This window comes from Apteryx rowi, unplaced genomic scaffold, assembly GCF_003343035.1.
Source record: "Apteryx rowi isolate R43461 unplaced genomic scaffold, aptRow1 scaffold_65, whole genome shotgun sequence".
Lineage (NCBI taxonomy): Eukaryota > Metazoa > Chordata > Aves > Apterygiformes > Apterygidae > Apteryx > Apteryx rowi.
This window is the reverse complement of record NW_020450927.1, coordinates 1,160,795-1,174,927: the sequence shown is the minus strand read 5'-3', so window position 1 is coordinate 1,174,927 and position 14,133 is coordinate 1,160,795. Positions and strand designations below refer to the sequence as shown.

At 46.4% G+C, this 14,133-nt stretch overlaps 1 protein-coding gene across 1 annotated transcript in view; it reads right to left on the bottom strand.

Annotated features, from left to right (window-relative positions):
- RASAL2 (RAS protein activator like 2) overlaps positions 1–14,133 on the bottom strand; it is a 116,602-nt gene that overhangs the window by 32,643 nt on the left and 69,826 nt on the right. The window contains exon 5 of the mRNA XM_026084750.1: positions 4,885–4,994. Coding sequence (XP_025940535.1) covers positions 4,885–4,994 — 110 coding nt within the window. The remainder of the gene's footprint in view (positions 1–4,884; positions 4,995–14,133) is intronic.

The following is a 14,133-nucleotide window of genomic DNA, read 5'->3' as shown; positions in this document are numbered from 1 at the left end:
AAGCCCGTCCCTGTGCTCTGTACAGATCCCAGCTTGCCTAACACGCACCTCACAGGGTGCTGCAGGCCATGCTGCTACAGCTCCCAGCCGTAGCAGTCTCCTAACTTGACGGTAACCCCGGACTCTCCTTATTAACACTGCAAATTCTTTTATTTTGCTGAGATGCTTGACCTATTAAGTTTCATTCTGCCGTTAAGCGATTTATCAATGAATGCTACGCGGAGGAGCCTGTGGTTTGCAGAAAAGCATCAGCCACAAAGCAGTATGTTTTTATAAAGGGGTCAGCTGAGCCAGCCGCCAGGAGAGAGCCGTCCACCCCCAGGGGAAGGGCTGCGACAGTCGGCTTAATGCCGACATCTTGTTCAACTTTCGCTGGAAAGCGAGCAGCTGCACGGGGACCGAAAAAACTGGCCGAAAGAAATATGCTCATCAAACAGGAGCGAGACATCTCTCTGGAAACCAACCACTCCTCCCCTTTCCCCATACTCCAGCATGCAGACAGAAACAGATACGYTGAATGAATACAAGCTTGGAGTGAGTCAAGCCTTAATAATGCATTGCCTAACACAGATTTTTATCCTAAGTCTCCAGCGGGATAAAAATCACCCACTTTTTTTGAAAACCGTGATTAAATTAGAACAACTGAATAAGAAAAACACGACGAGATCTGCTTCCATTATTTATGCGATCTGTTCTATTTTCGCGCTGCAAGGAGGGAGGAGAGAGCACTTACCCAAAGTAGAAAAAGCTGTCATTCGAGCAGCGATAGCGCTTCACCATGAGTCCCAAGGCCATGGCCACCAGCTGCCCCGCTACCTGAGCGGACCCATCCTAAGCAAGTGTAGAAAGCATCCTTCACTGGATTACGACCAGCTGATAATGCCATAAAATCACTTTCAGTAAATCAGGAGGATTCCCACGTGGCAGTAAATCCCAACAGGGCAAAAGCCTCCCAGCTGTCCATAGAGCTTTACTGCAGTCGCTGAGCCCATATGCAGCTGGTCTCAACCATGTTTGCACCCTCACCATAAACAAAAGCAAGGTGAGAATTATGGGGTCTGCTTGGAAATGTTCTCAAACTCCCAGCCACAAACTGAAAATATCAAATTGAGATCTCCTTTCAAATTTAATTTTCCTAGAGCCTTTTCCCTCATACCATCAAACTGCATCTTTTATATATTATTGACACTGASAAAGTGTATGAGAGAAATGTGGGGGTTGGAGAGATCAAAGAATGCAGTGGGAGACAAGCCAGAAAAACTGTGAAAGCTGATGCGGGAACATGGTGCCAGCTATCCTTATGATGAGAGCTGCTGATATCCCACCGAGGTGTTGTATTGGCTCCACGTGTCTGAAGAGCTTCACTCACACTTGGCTTAGTCACAACCGAGAACAGTCTCAGCATTCACACGTTGGTGCCTTGTGAACACACAACACAAGTTCTCAAGAACAACAGACTGCTCAGGAGATAGCCACAACCTGGACTAACACAAGCGATGGGAATTACACACCGAGAGGTTGTTGAATCACACAGGACACTTGGACGCTGACCCACAGTGGGCTCATGAAGTTTCAGAAAGTCTTCAGAAAGTCTGGTTACATCTGCAACTCATCTCCAACACTCTTTCCTACAGCTTTCCTGCAGCCTTTCTAGCGTAACTCAACTCTGAACAAACAGCATCCATCTTCTGTCACCATCCTGAATGAGATGCAGTGTTACAGTAGCCCAGATCTTGATGTGCAACAGGGTAGCCAATCTTCCTTATTCGAGAATTTTGTAGTTATTTACCTATAAATGTCTCCTGTTTCTTAACATGACCCAAACACCTCAATAGTATGCGAAAAACAGCATGACGGCAGCCTCTGCTTCCTTCTCAGCCTTTCAAGGTTTTAATTTATAAAGCTACATAATACTTTCTTTGAAGGTAGGGCTCCGTATTTGTCAGAGCAAGAAAAGGTAGATGTTATCGGTCGATCTGGCCCTGGAAACCTGTACAGCACCATGATGTCACCTAGCACTACTGGCTTAAAACAAGAAAGGGCTGATTCACTGGGGCAGCATAGGGACGTTCCGACTGCCGTGGATGCAGAAACACACAGGGGCAGGGAGAGCAGAAGGCGACGAGAAAATGGTCATTCCCTCATACAAATTCAATATAGTTACAGAGACGCAGCTGCTTTGTTACCTTCTTTTGCACCCAAACAGTTGTAGCTGACTTGTCCCATTGGAAAAAGCCCAAATAACAGCTTAATACAAAACACAGATGAGATTAGCCTCCTCTTCCCTCCAGCCCTTCTCCTCCCAGTATCCTAATCTCTTCCTCATCTTAAGTGCTTCATTCCCACATGATCTCAGAGTCGTTTTTCTTGCTATTCTATCCACCAATTGCATTTTCCAGGCACCCTGAGATACACAGTGACACTTTGGGGGTAGCAGTGGGGGGAGAGAAGAAACTATTTTCAAGTTTCACTTTACAGTGGAACCGAGTTTCCTTTATGGTTTTATTTATAAAGTATCATTAGAAAAGTAGTAGACAGACATAACTATAAACTTTCAACATTGCTATCTTCAACTGGCGCACTGCCTGCATGGCCGACTAATGCAAGCAGAACTCCGTCAAACCTTCGGTCTTTCCAACAGAAGGTACCTACGGGGTCAAGCAGGGCTGTGACACTTTCTTTCATCCAAAAAGAACCAATCAGCGTTCTTGACCCTCACAATCCTGTAGCACGAGGCTTCACAAACACATCAACCGAGCTTGGCACGAGACTCGTGCTTTTGAACAGCGCTGCTCACTTGCACAAAGATTTCTCTCCAAAGAAAGTTCATCTCAGCTTTTTATTGCTTTGTTACTCTCAGAGGATCTCCCTTTTCAATACTGTGTGCCCTCTGCTTGCTTCAGCAGACACACGTCTGAAAGGAGGAGGATCACATGRACTGGTTATCAGAAACGCTTTGTTCAATTAGCAGCAAGGGAAGGTGTCAAGCCACGGCGTATTTATGTGCAAATGGGTTAAAGAAAACCACTGCTCTGTCTCCAGCTCTACAAGCACAAGAGGCCCTGCTGCAAGGCTGSCATAGGAGGCCCAAAGAGGAGAGCRACAGGCCGTGATGCAAAGAGCAGCCGCCAGCTTGTCTTTATCCAACATCCTCCGCACCATCRGCTTTCCAGGCCACTCTTTCCCAAACCTCTGTGTTGGGCCCTGCCACTGCAGCTTCTCCGTTCATTTGCCRCCTGGATCCTTGTTTTTAAATCCGTGCCTAGGAGACTTAGAGGATTGGTGGAACAGAGCAGTAACGCTTCATGCCAYTGCCACGTGGACTGAATTTTATGCTTTGCACACAACCGGAGAAAATCCATGTGTCATTCAGGTCTAGCTGACAATTCATGCCCATGTTGGCAGGGGGTAGAGGAAGATCCATTTTTGAATATAGGAGGGGGCTTTGCTATGTATAATATCATGCATCAAAACAAAGTAATAGGTATTAATTATAACTGTTACTTACTGACCTTCCTAAACGATATTTCCATTGCAGGAGGATGTGTCATCAGTCCATGTTTACCAAGAGTACCAAGTTAGGGAAGCACATTTGTTCTTTACATTATCCATGGCAAAGAGCTTTTTGCATCACAGAACTTCAAGGGAAGCTGGTAACAACTCTCCCTAAAAGTAACAGGTGCTTTACCACTTGGTGACCTTATTTAATACGGTTGTGCTCACTGAGTTGTTTTTTTTATAGCTAAGGTACAGCTTTCTGAAAATASGGATTAATAACAAAACTTTACTCAAAACAGACTGTATGACATTGCCGTGACTAAAGGATCAACACCAGCCACACTGTTAGTCACAACCAGTGAGCGGTAACAGTCTGCTCTCTAACTCCTGAAGTTAACAAGACCTTTAGCATCTGAAGCCGTGCTATCTCCATGATTTTATGGTGCTACCTTTTAGATGGAGAAGATAGCACCATTGATTGAAACAGCACAGCATGACAYGCTCAACTAATGAATTCAGCTCAGCCAAGGGAGAAGCGAAAATGCACTAAACAGCGTAAAGCCAGAGAGCTCTTAAGTACAGGGCAACCTATTTTTCACTCAGTCTGATACTCCTGCTGAGCTACTGTGGAAGAAAAYGCACAGTAAGGTTTAATGAAGACAATTAAGACACTTTACAAATAGTTAGGAAAAAGCAGCTTTTACCTGCCTCATATACAATCCATTTCCAGCCTGAATTTCCAGCAAAAKAGAAACAAGCAAGAATTTACCAAATGGAGCTCTAAGATGGATAGAACTAAGTTATTTACCGAGTYTTCTAGTTTTCTGAAACACAGATTCTCTGTTCATTGTAGGACTCCATCCCGCAGCAACTATACAATCTACCRACGTTAGCGAGGACCCTTCACGTACCTGAGCTGCACTGCACATCTTCRGGGTTTGCCAGGGCTGGTTACACTCACCTGCTTGCACCAGCACAGTCCCTTACACCGGYTCACTGCACTGATCTATGGATAACYGCTTGCAGGCAAATTTCACTAAAGCCACCCAATCCAATGGTTTTCTATCACGAAATTTAAGGCCTGTAGTTTATTTGAAGAGATGCTGAAGAAGAAAAAGGTATTTGAGTGCAGATGCTTAACCTGACTTTTTTGTCAATTGTTAAGAGTAGTAAAAGGTTTCAGTCTTATGTCAGTGCTACATCGTATACTAAGTAAGAAAAACAACTTCTAACATACCAGTCAGTCCAAAAAMCATCCATCTGCCAGTTTAACAATAAAATCCATTCCTGATTCTTACTCTGTCAGCAATACTCATGCTGTCGGTGGATTCTGCCAAGGGCCTGTGTATGAGAAGAGATTATTTGGGGAGATGCACCGACCCTTACCTGTCATCGGTATTGCGGAGAGACGGGAGACGGAAACTTGTATTCCTGTCCAGCTTTGACTGACTCTTTGTCCTCTTGATGGAGCCTTTCAGRCGTTTACTGAAGAAGCCCTAAAATGAGAAGTCACAGCAATGAAACAGGGAAACTCTTATGCCAGYAACAAATCAATCAGCGCAGTGTCACTGACTCCAAACTCAGCAATTCCCACAGACCACRACGAGGGGATACTCTGTATTGGGATTCCTTGGAGCAGAAAGAAGGGCAGGACCATATCATTAATGACAATTCCATTATGTGACAGCTTCAAATTGCAATAAGTGGCTCTACTCATGTTACGGGTGAACTTCAATGAACTCTCATTACTACACAAAAGACTAAAAAATAAAACAAACCCCCCCCCCTCCATTATTTAGTAAGCAGTAGTCTTAGGTCTCAGTATTTGACCCTAACTCCYCTTCACACACCATATTTTTAATTCTTGGTCAGATTAAGACTGGAAGATGCCTTTTATTATGTGTTTCCATTGCACCCATAGTGGCGCTCAGGTTCTCCTTTTTGATTTAGATACAACAAGCAAGTCTTATAAAAATTGGTAATTTCAAAATTCTCACTAGCCAGAGTTGAAAATCTCTAAAGATTTCAGTATTACTGACCTCAGATACTAGTCCTGGTTTTGAAGCAAAACTCAACTCAAAATCTAACTGTGATCTAAACATATTACATCTTCAGCTAATCTCTCTTCTAAACTACAACTGTTACCTCATCAGCAAAGTTTTCACCTATTAGAAACCATTATAGAAAAAAAAAAAAGATATGGAAAAACGAACAACAGCTAGGCCAAAGACATGCTCGTTGSAAGGAACCCTTGGGGGTCACCGAGCCTCTCTCCTGCTCCAGACATGTCTACTGCCAACACCAGATCAGCCCAGCTATGACTTTGTCTGGYCAAGACTTGAAAACCTCCAGGGATGGAGATTTCACCCCCTTTCTGGGCAACTCAATCCAGTGCTGCATTATCCTTCCAGGGAAAAAGTTTTCCGYGTGTTCGACCTAAACCTCCCAAGCAGCGATTTGCAGCCGTTGCCTCTTGTTAGAGCATCTGCCACTACAGAGAAAAGTTTGGCTCCCTCATCTCTGCAGCTCCCCTCTGAATAGCTGAAGGCTGCTTTGTACCAGCCCCTGCGCCYCCTCTTTCCCAGGCTGAACAAGCCCTCACCCTCTCCGCATCGGTATCTCCTTGTAGAGACCACCAGGAGCTCCGGCTACATTACCGGTAGCCTAACGCGAGAACATCTGGCCGCTGATACACCAAGGGTTGCGTGCATGTCTATGCGTGGGGAAATCACAACAAATATTTCCAAACCGGCGTTGTTGGAGTCTACCCCATAACCCCGTACATCACTTAGAACATGACACGCATTTTAAACCATACTGTAACAAAATATTTCCAGGGCTTGCAGGCACACGTGCACACACATTCTTTGGCACGATCAAACCAAATACAGAGCTCCTTAATCCAATAGGATTAAGCAACATTCGACCGGCTGAATCAGTTCCCCCTCTTCGCAGAACAGCTGCACAGAGCCGCTGCACCCTGTGCGCTGCTGGCCGGAGAGCTGTCCCRTCCCGGCAAGGGAAGCCCTGTTGGTTAAGAATATTATAGGCTGGTTGTTAAATTTGCTCAAAACAAGTGCTCTTCTGTTGCAGACTGAATCAGCACATCCACAACCTTGCTTCAGAGTAAAGGTCTAGCGACAGTGACAGCCCGTCCTCTATCCCACCAGCACGGTTTGCTAGGACAGAAACGGAGGACAGCTAACCCTGAGCCCAGGAGCAAGGCAACGCTCCTGTAGCGGCCCTGGGACAGGTGGCAGATGTTGCCCACAGCTGACTCCTGCAGCACAGCGCTGAGCACGCCGGAGACGGACAAGGTCTCCTGTCCTTCCCGCGCAGACCACTGACAAAGCAAAAGCGTTTTACGGGCTCCAGGTGACTCAGCCAGACGGTAGCACCTGACTCGTTCATTTAATAAACTTGCAAGAATTAGGCCATCACACCAAAAGACTGCTTTGGCTGTACTCTTTTAGTCTGAAAAATCTTGCACCTCCTTCACCCCTTCACTGGAAAGTGAGGCTTATCTACAATGCTCAAAAGAAAGGGCTATTGCCCTTTTCTCATCAACAGATGCCAGGTTAAATGCTGGAGGAAACAGTCACTTAGAAACAGCAGAGCCAGCATTTGGTCAGAATCAAGCAATCTCTCAACCTATTTTCCAATTTTGTTTTTGCCTTTACCTTCACATACCCTCAAGTCTTCCTTTAAAAAAAAAAAAAATCCCCTTAAATAAGCACACCCTTCTTCAACCCCCTCCACCTTTCCTCATTCTGTTGTTCTTAGTCMCTTTATATTTAGTTTTCCCTCTTCTTCCACACGCTTCACCCCCCCGGCCTAATCCTTCCTGAAGCTGCACGCTCGCCCTTGTCCTCYGCGCCGATTTACGGGTCAGGCTGGGCTCGCTCTCCTCGCGCTCATCTCCCTCTGCTTCTTCAGATGAAGGACAAAGTGAGTCCTGCTCAGCTGCCAAATATTAAATAAATAAATAAATCTATCTGCCTGTATCTTTCCAAGGCTAAGTGCATTCATTTGCTCACCAAAGCCTCAGTGCCTCAAGCACGTACTCAGGAGCTCTTCTGCCAACCCAGCAGGATGGCCGGGCTCCTCTCCCCCATGCAGCTTTGGAGGGCTGAATATTAGCAAAAGCCCGTCCATACCTGCAGCCGGCTGTAGGATCTTTACAGCACGCACGGCTCATCTTCTCCCAAATACTTTGGGAAACAACCTGCTCACATGCACCAGGGCTTGAGGAGCGCCTGTGCGCGGCCAGCACAGAGACGCCGTGGGGCAGCCCCGGGGCCGGTGCTGCGCCGGCTGAAGGACGAGGGAACCCGTTTTCTGCAGTGGGCTGAGAGCTGCTGTGCTCTCCCGATATCGAAAATCAAATGGGAAAGAAAAGGCATGATACAAGATGCTGCAAAAAATGAAGCTATGTAGTGTGCTGGGGGAGAAGCTGCTGTCAAAAGGGAAGAAGTATTTTTAYCTGTATGTCACTCGGGCTCTAACCATGTTCCTGCACTTTTTTGGCCCTGTTATTGAAAAAGTGCCTTTAGAAAAAAAAAACAACAAAAAAAAATCCCTGTAATCAATAGATGCTCTTGGGCTTCTCCTGGGGCCATTGCTGGAATTCAAGTAGAGGATGTGAAGCACTTTCAAAGGCACTTTCATATATTCTGACCTCTCAGCATAAAAGGTAACAAAACCAACTGCAGGGATTCAGACCGGGTGGACTTTGGCGTCGTTCCAGTACCTCTCAGGCTGCTCAAATTGCAAACACGAAATAAAATGTTTTTTTTCCCTTAAGGGCAAATAAGACAAAGCTGACCCAGTTCATCATGGGATCCAAAGACATTTGTATTGAGTCATTCCAAATACCACTCGGACAGGTACCATGAATATTCATTTTTGTGGGAGCACACAATTTTAAATCAGCATTGTTTTAGCCTCACAGAAAGATTTTCCTGGTTTAATTGGATGAAACATACTCTTTAATAAACCAAATAATCTGCCTTGGGTTGAAGGAGGCTATCCAGAGTCAATTATACCAAAGAAGTCTTAGGTTAAGAACATATTTGAGGCTAAAAATTACTAAAGCAAGCAGTGTGCTTATTGGGGAGCCTCAAAACACGTAGAAATTTGTAACATTTGCTCCCTGCACGTTGCTGGCACCTTATGCAGGGCCAGCGCTTACAGATGGACAACCTGGGACCAGCACGAAAAATTCACACGTGCCAGGACTGAGCGGAGCTTGCGGACTTCCATTTGCCAGAGGAAATCCTTTTAAATGCTGAATGCAGGCATAAAAGGAAGAAATGAGGAAAAATAAGCTTATATCTGCAACAGTTACCATCAAGCTGAACTCCCCCCCACCAGTTTTTACTTTTCTTTCTGTATAGAAGAAATCCCTGACAATGCTAATAATTGTAGCTTGTACCACTAAAAAGACAAAAAAACCCTTATTTCTTTTCTTATTGTCCACATCTTTCTCTTAAAAACTTATTTCAACACAAAATACACTGCTGTTTGCCTCTTATACCTCAATGTAATGATGAAGCGTCTGAGGTTTAAGAACCATCAGGAAACATTTTTGAAACAGTGGGCATTTTATTCCCTAAAAAAAAGCACCCCTAGACAAAAAACAAGTAAAGCTACACCCCAACTGTCAGAAATGATGAAAATATCTTTTTAATAACAACGCACAAAATATTGGGTAGGATAAATCAGCTGGAATGATCTTTTTGAAAGATCAGTGCTGTGCAAATGGGGTGTTTTAAAAGGAGACCAAGGAGAGACCAGCTGCAGAAGAACCGTGCCCAAATCCCTCCTGACACATGTCTGACAGCCCACATCTAACGGGACAAGACTCGGTACGAATCGAATCCCCCTCGGGACCATCGGTCTGGGGGCACCGGGACGGGAAGGAGAGGCACGGAGAGGGGGGCGCGAGAGCGAGCGCACTCGGCCAGGTGCAGGTTCGCCACCTCAGCCGAGGCATCAAACACACGGGTGAGAAACCCCGGCGATGCAACATCTAAAATAATTCAAATTAAACTGAGAATTCCATTATCGTATTCGGAAATCAAGCACCTGATCGGCCACTTTGTCAAAAAGAAATGGCGCCAGAAGCGATAAATTCAGCAGGATTTTGTAACTTTGCTCCATAGCTGCGCAGAGAAGGCAGAGATCCCTCCGTATATTAAATTAAGGGGTGGTTGCTGTTATTATCAGCCTTGGCTTTGGGAAATAGTTGCTCTGCGCCGAGGACGACAGCTGTCTGTCTGTCCTTAATCTCAGTAAAGCAGCACGTGAACCCTCCAACAAAGTCAAGGACAACAGCAGCTCCGACTACCCAACCCTCCGACCACGGCTCCCCGCAGACGCGCTGCGCCTCCGCTTTGGAGAAAACAGCCCATGCATAATGAATAACGCTTCTCTTTGCTGCTTCAAAAGCCAAAGGTTAATTCAGCCACAGACCAATAAAACTATATACAACAGAAACATGAATTATCCATGGATAAAACGCGCCGTTGTTAGCAGACGCCTCAAAGCAGAACGGGCAGGGTAAAACGGGCGACAGCGATGGTCCGGCGGAGGCCAGAGCTGCGCCTTGCAGCACCGCTGCCTCTCCCGGGCACTTCTGGGGACAAACGCGTCGTCTTTGCAAAGTCTCTCCAACGGTTACGGTCCTCGGTGAGGAGCACTAACGCATCATTAACAGCAGCAGGTGGAAACGACTTAATTTTCAGAGTGAGGAGACTTTTCCCCTCCGAGGGTAAGGACTGGAGGGGTTGCAAAGACAGCTCTCGAGCGACTACGCGCAAGGACAGGGTTCGCTCCCAGCTGCAGCTCGCTCTCAGCACGAGGAGAATTTTATTTCTTCAGTTGCTCGCAAGCAGCTACCAAGAAAACCCCCCCCAAAGATCGTAGCCAAGTGAAAACGCTCTCATGTGCTAATAATGTTGTAAAGYTACGGTGAGCAAAGCAGTGGGGGAAGACAGCCAGACCATAAAATGGAAAGCCACAAATAGCAGGATAGTCCAGGATTAGTAGTAAATGCRGGGAAGTTTATTACCCCCTGAAGAACAGCAAAGGAAAAGAATACAACTCGCGGGGAGGGGGGRATGTTTGCTTCAGCCCCATAACGCGTATTATTAAAATATTAGCAATAACGACCTTTGAAAAGGCTCTCAGCCATTCGTGGAATAGAAAAGTTGACAGGACCCACTACCTATGTGGGGGCAATGTAAAGAAGAAGACAACGAGGATGACAGTCCAAAATTCCACCATCGGCTCACCTCCAAAACCTGTGCACAGGCCGAGACCAATAAAAACACGCTTGGATGTATAAATAAAGGATAAAGCACAGCAAAAATAGAGGGGCATCATRGAAATCTACCATTACTTTCCCACTAATGCACCACTCTCTGCCGACCTTCTCTTCTCAGCAAGAAAACCCGAACAAAACCAAAATCCAGGATGGAAAAACTGATTAGAGGCAGAGAGGAGGAGGATTTACAAAAGTCATATTTTGAAGACCGATTATTTAGTTTCGAAATAAAAGCTAGAAGGGATTAGAGATGTGTAGAACAAGTAGAATGGAGCTTAACTAAGCTCCCGCTCRCCCCGTTACGTAACAGGGCCACGGGGCAATTTAACGTCACGGGCAGCAAATTTAAACGCTTATCAGGAGGTCTTTTTTAACGCTATCTGTAAATCAGCTGGTAGAATTCACTGCCACAAGATACCATGCAGACAAATTTTGGCAAGATTAGAAAGGGATTACATGTTTATATAAGGAAGAATAACATATGTAGCTGCATTAGTCAGGTTTAAAAATAACAGGAGTGAGCAACCACCGTGCTTCGGGACACAAGCTGATCAGCAGCGAGGATCAGGAAGGTATTTCTCCCCCGATGGGACAGCCCTGCAGATCTGGCTGGATGAGCAATTCCACTTTCCAACAAAAAACTGGCTCCTGCCACAGGAAGGATGAGGAACAGGATGAACGAGTTTAAGGATGGTAACAAGAAAAGGAAAGAAATGGAGATTACACAGTCACAGGCATACATTGATAATATAACTACTAATAAAAGGTACCAGAAGATTGCATGGACTCTGCAAGATATGCACGCAAAAGGACTACAGGGATCAAATTTCCCAGGCACTGGGAACTGTACTTAAAAATTCATGAAGAAGCAAGAGCTGCCCGATCGCCGGGGAGAGCCGCGGCAGCCGTGCAGAGCCCCGCTCAGTGCCGGCCGGGCACGCCGGCCGATGCTCCGGCGGCCGCCCGTAGAAGCCAGCGTCCATGCTGAAGGGAGGGCAACCAGAAGCCTGTCTAAAGAATAACAAAACAAGGGCAATAAGCCATAAGTGCTGGGAGAGACGGGTCACCCGAGCCTCCGGGGGCGTCCGAGCGAAGGGCAGAATCGGTCTACGGGACGAGCAGGGCACGCAGAGATGGAGCGACGGCCCCGCRCCTTCGCCAGCCCGATACCTTCCTATTAGGAAAATTAATTGGAGCGAGCTTTGTCAAAGCTGGTGGCCCAAACCGAGAGCTGCCTGCAGGAAGAGCTAAATAGGGGAATTATGACAAATGATAACGTATCGCGACAGGAGGAGGCGTCCAGTGGGATGCGGTGGGCGACAGCGGCATGACTGGTTCTGTTTAACCTCTGCGTTAATGATCTGGAAGAAAAGTTAAACAGCACATTAATTGCACCCGGCTGTATTAAATCAGGAGGTGAAGCGAGGGCCAGCAAGGACAGACAAATAACCAAGGGTTGTGAGCAATTAGAAACGGATAACGCGCATTCCTGCAAACTTCTCCAGCAGGGCTGTGCGAGTCGACTGAAGGGGGAGTTGAAAAACAAAACGAGCAGGAAGAGTGATAACAGGGCCAGAAGGCCTGGGTTGCACAGGGTGCATTAATTAAACCGCGCATAACTTGGCTAAGCCACGATTTAGAGGTGAAGAACAGAACGAATGAGCCAATACGCATTTAACTACGAAACCAAGGGCAGACTGGAATGCGATCAGGTGTTTAAAGCTATATACAGTAACAGCTCCCCTACATTCATTGCAGGGAAATTAGATAAAACAAAGTCAGGTTTACACTAAACAGGAGAAAAATGTTCCTGCTGTTGAAGTTCACACAGCGTCACGCACTGTGGAAATACCCGTAGCTCGACTGAGCTCTAGAGAATTTGACGTAATGAACAAATCTGCCGTGGCAGAAAGATAACGTGAAGGTTAGAGATCCTATGCACAGTATTATTATTATTATTATCCCAGAGTAAAGATAGGGATGAGAACTCAGCGAGCACCCTGCACACAGCTGATCACCCACTTCTTCCTTCCAGCATACAACCCTTGAAATAAAAGCCAGCCAACCTAAGCCATCGCATCATAGGCAGAGGAAAAAAGTGCAAGGGGGATTTAAACACACTCATATTATGGTGGGAAAAGCGGAAGGAAAACGTTCATCTGACAGGAGGGAGGACAGGTTTGAGCACAGCCGGATTTTTCACAGGGGATGCCGAGATGCCCCACATTTAACATAAATCAACGACACCATCTCTGCATTGGCACCGTTGCAGAATTAAAAACATGTACTTGCAGGCTCTCGGGTCACACGGCCAGAAAAGATCAAACTGGTCCTAAGCTGGCAGCAGGACCGTAGCGGAGCAGAGCTCCGGAGGAGCCACCGTCTTGCTGACCGCATAGAAGATGAGGCTGGGCAGGCGCGAGCTCTCGCCAGGCTCTGACCTTCACTTTGGCCGGCCGCGCGGGCTGCTCTCGCATTTAGCAGCGCTCGCGAAGAGCAGCGCGGCAGACGGTAGTGCTGCAGATCCAATTATCCTCGCGACGAGAAACGAACCGCGGCAGCCAGTCCATAAGCATCGCTCTTTCCATCATGTTCACGCAGGGTTCCTACCAAAATCATTGTATTTACCTCAGACATTATGTGCTGGCGTTCCTGTCTTGTTTGCACTTGTCTCTTTGCTTCCTTCTTGACTTTTTTTAATAGCCAACGTGCACGGATGAATCATATACTGTTTGCAATAAGGAAATCGCTAACAAAATTATGCCAGAAAAGCAAGGTTGATGAGAGCGATATGAGCCTGAAGAGCGGTTTAGCAATACCTCCCAACCCTTCAGAAGGTTTGGAGGTTTTGACAGTCTCATATTCACCCTGGTCTCCGGCGGAAGAGCAAAGAGGGGAGCACAGTACGCTGTCGCAGTGCTACGGGGGGGCTCGGCGTGCAGCAGCAGGGAACGGGATGCGCCGAGCCCGAGATGCTGCCAGGACATAGCATGCGTGGGAAGGGAAAAGCTGGTTTCTCGCCCACCCGTGCGTCACGATGCCTACTTCTAGCCAGGTCCGTCTGCCTCTCTATTTGCTCAGTCCAATAATATTCATTATTAAAAATATGACTTTTTCTATATATGCAACATCTATAAACAACACACATCTGTCTATATGTGAGAGAACATGCTTACACGCTCCCCCATCTCAATTTGCCGATCTTTCATGCCCTTCTGTCCTCTGTCAATCCTCACTGATGTGCTTGGAAACTGTCAAATGACAATGCAACCGATCCTAGATGGAGACTAATGTTACCACCGACAAAA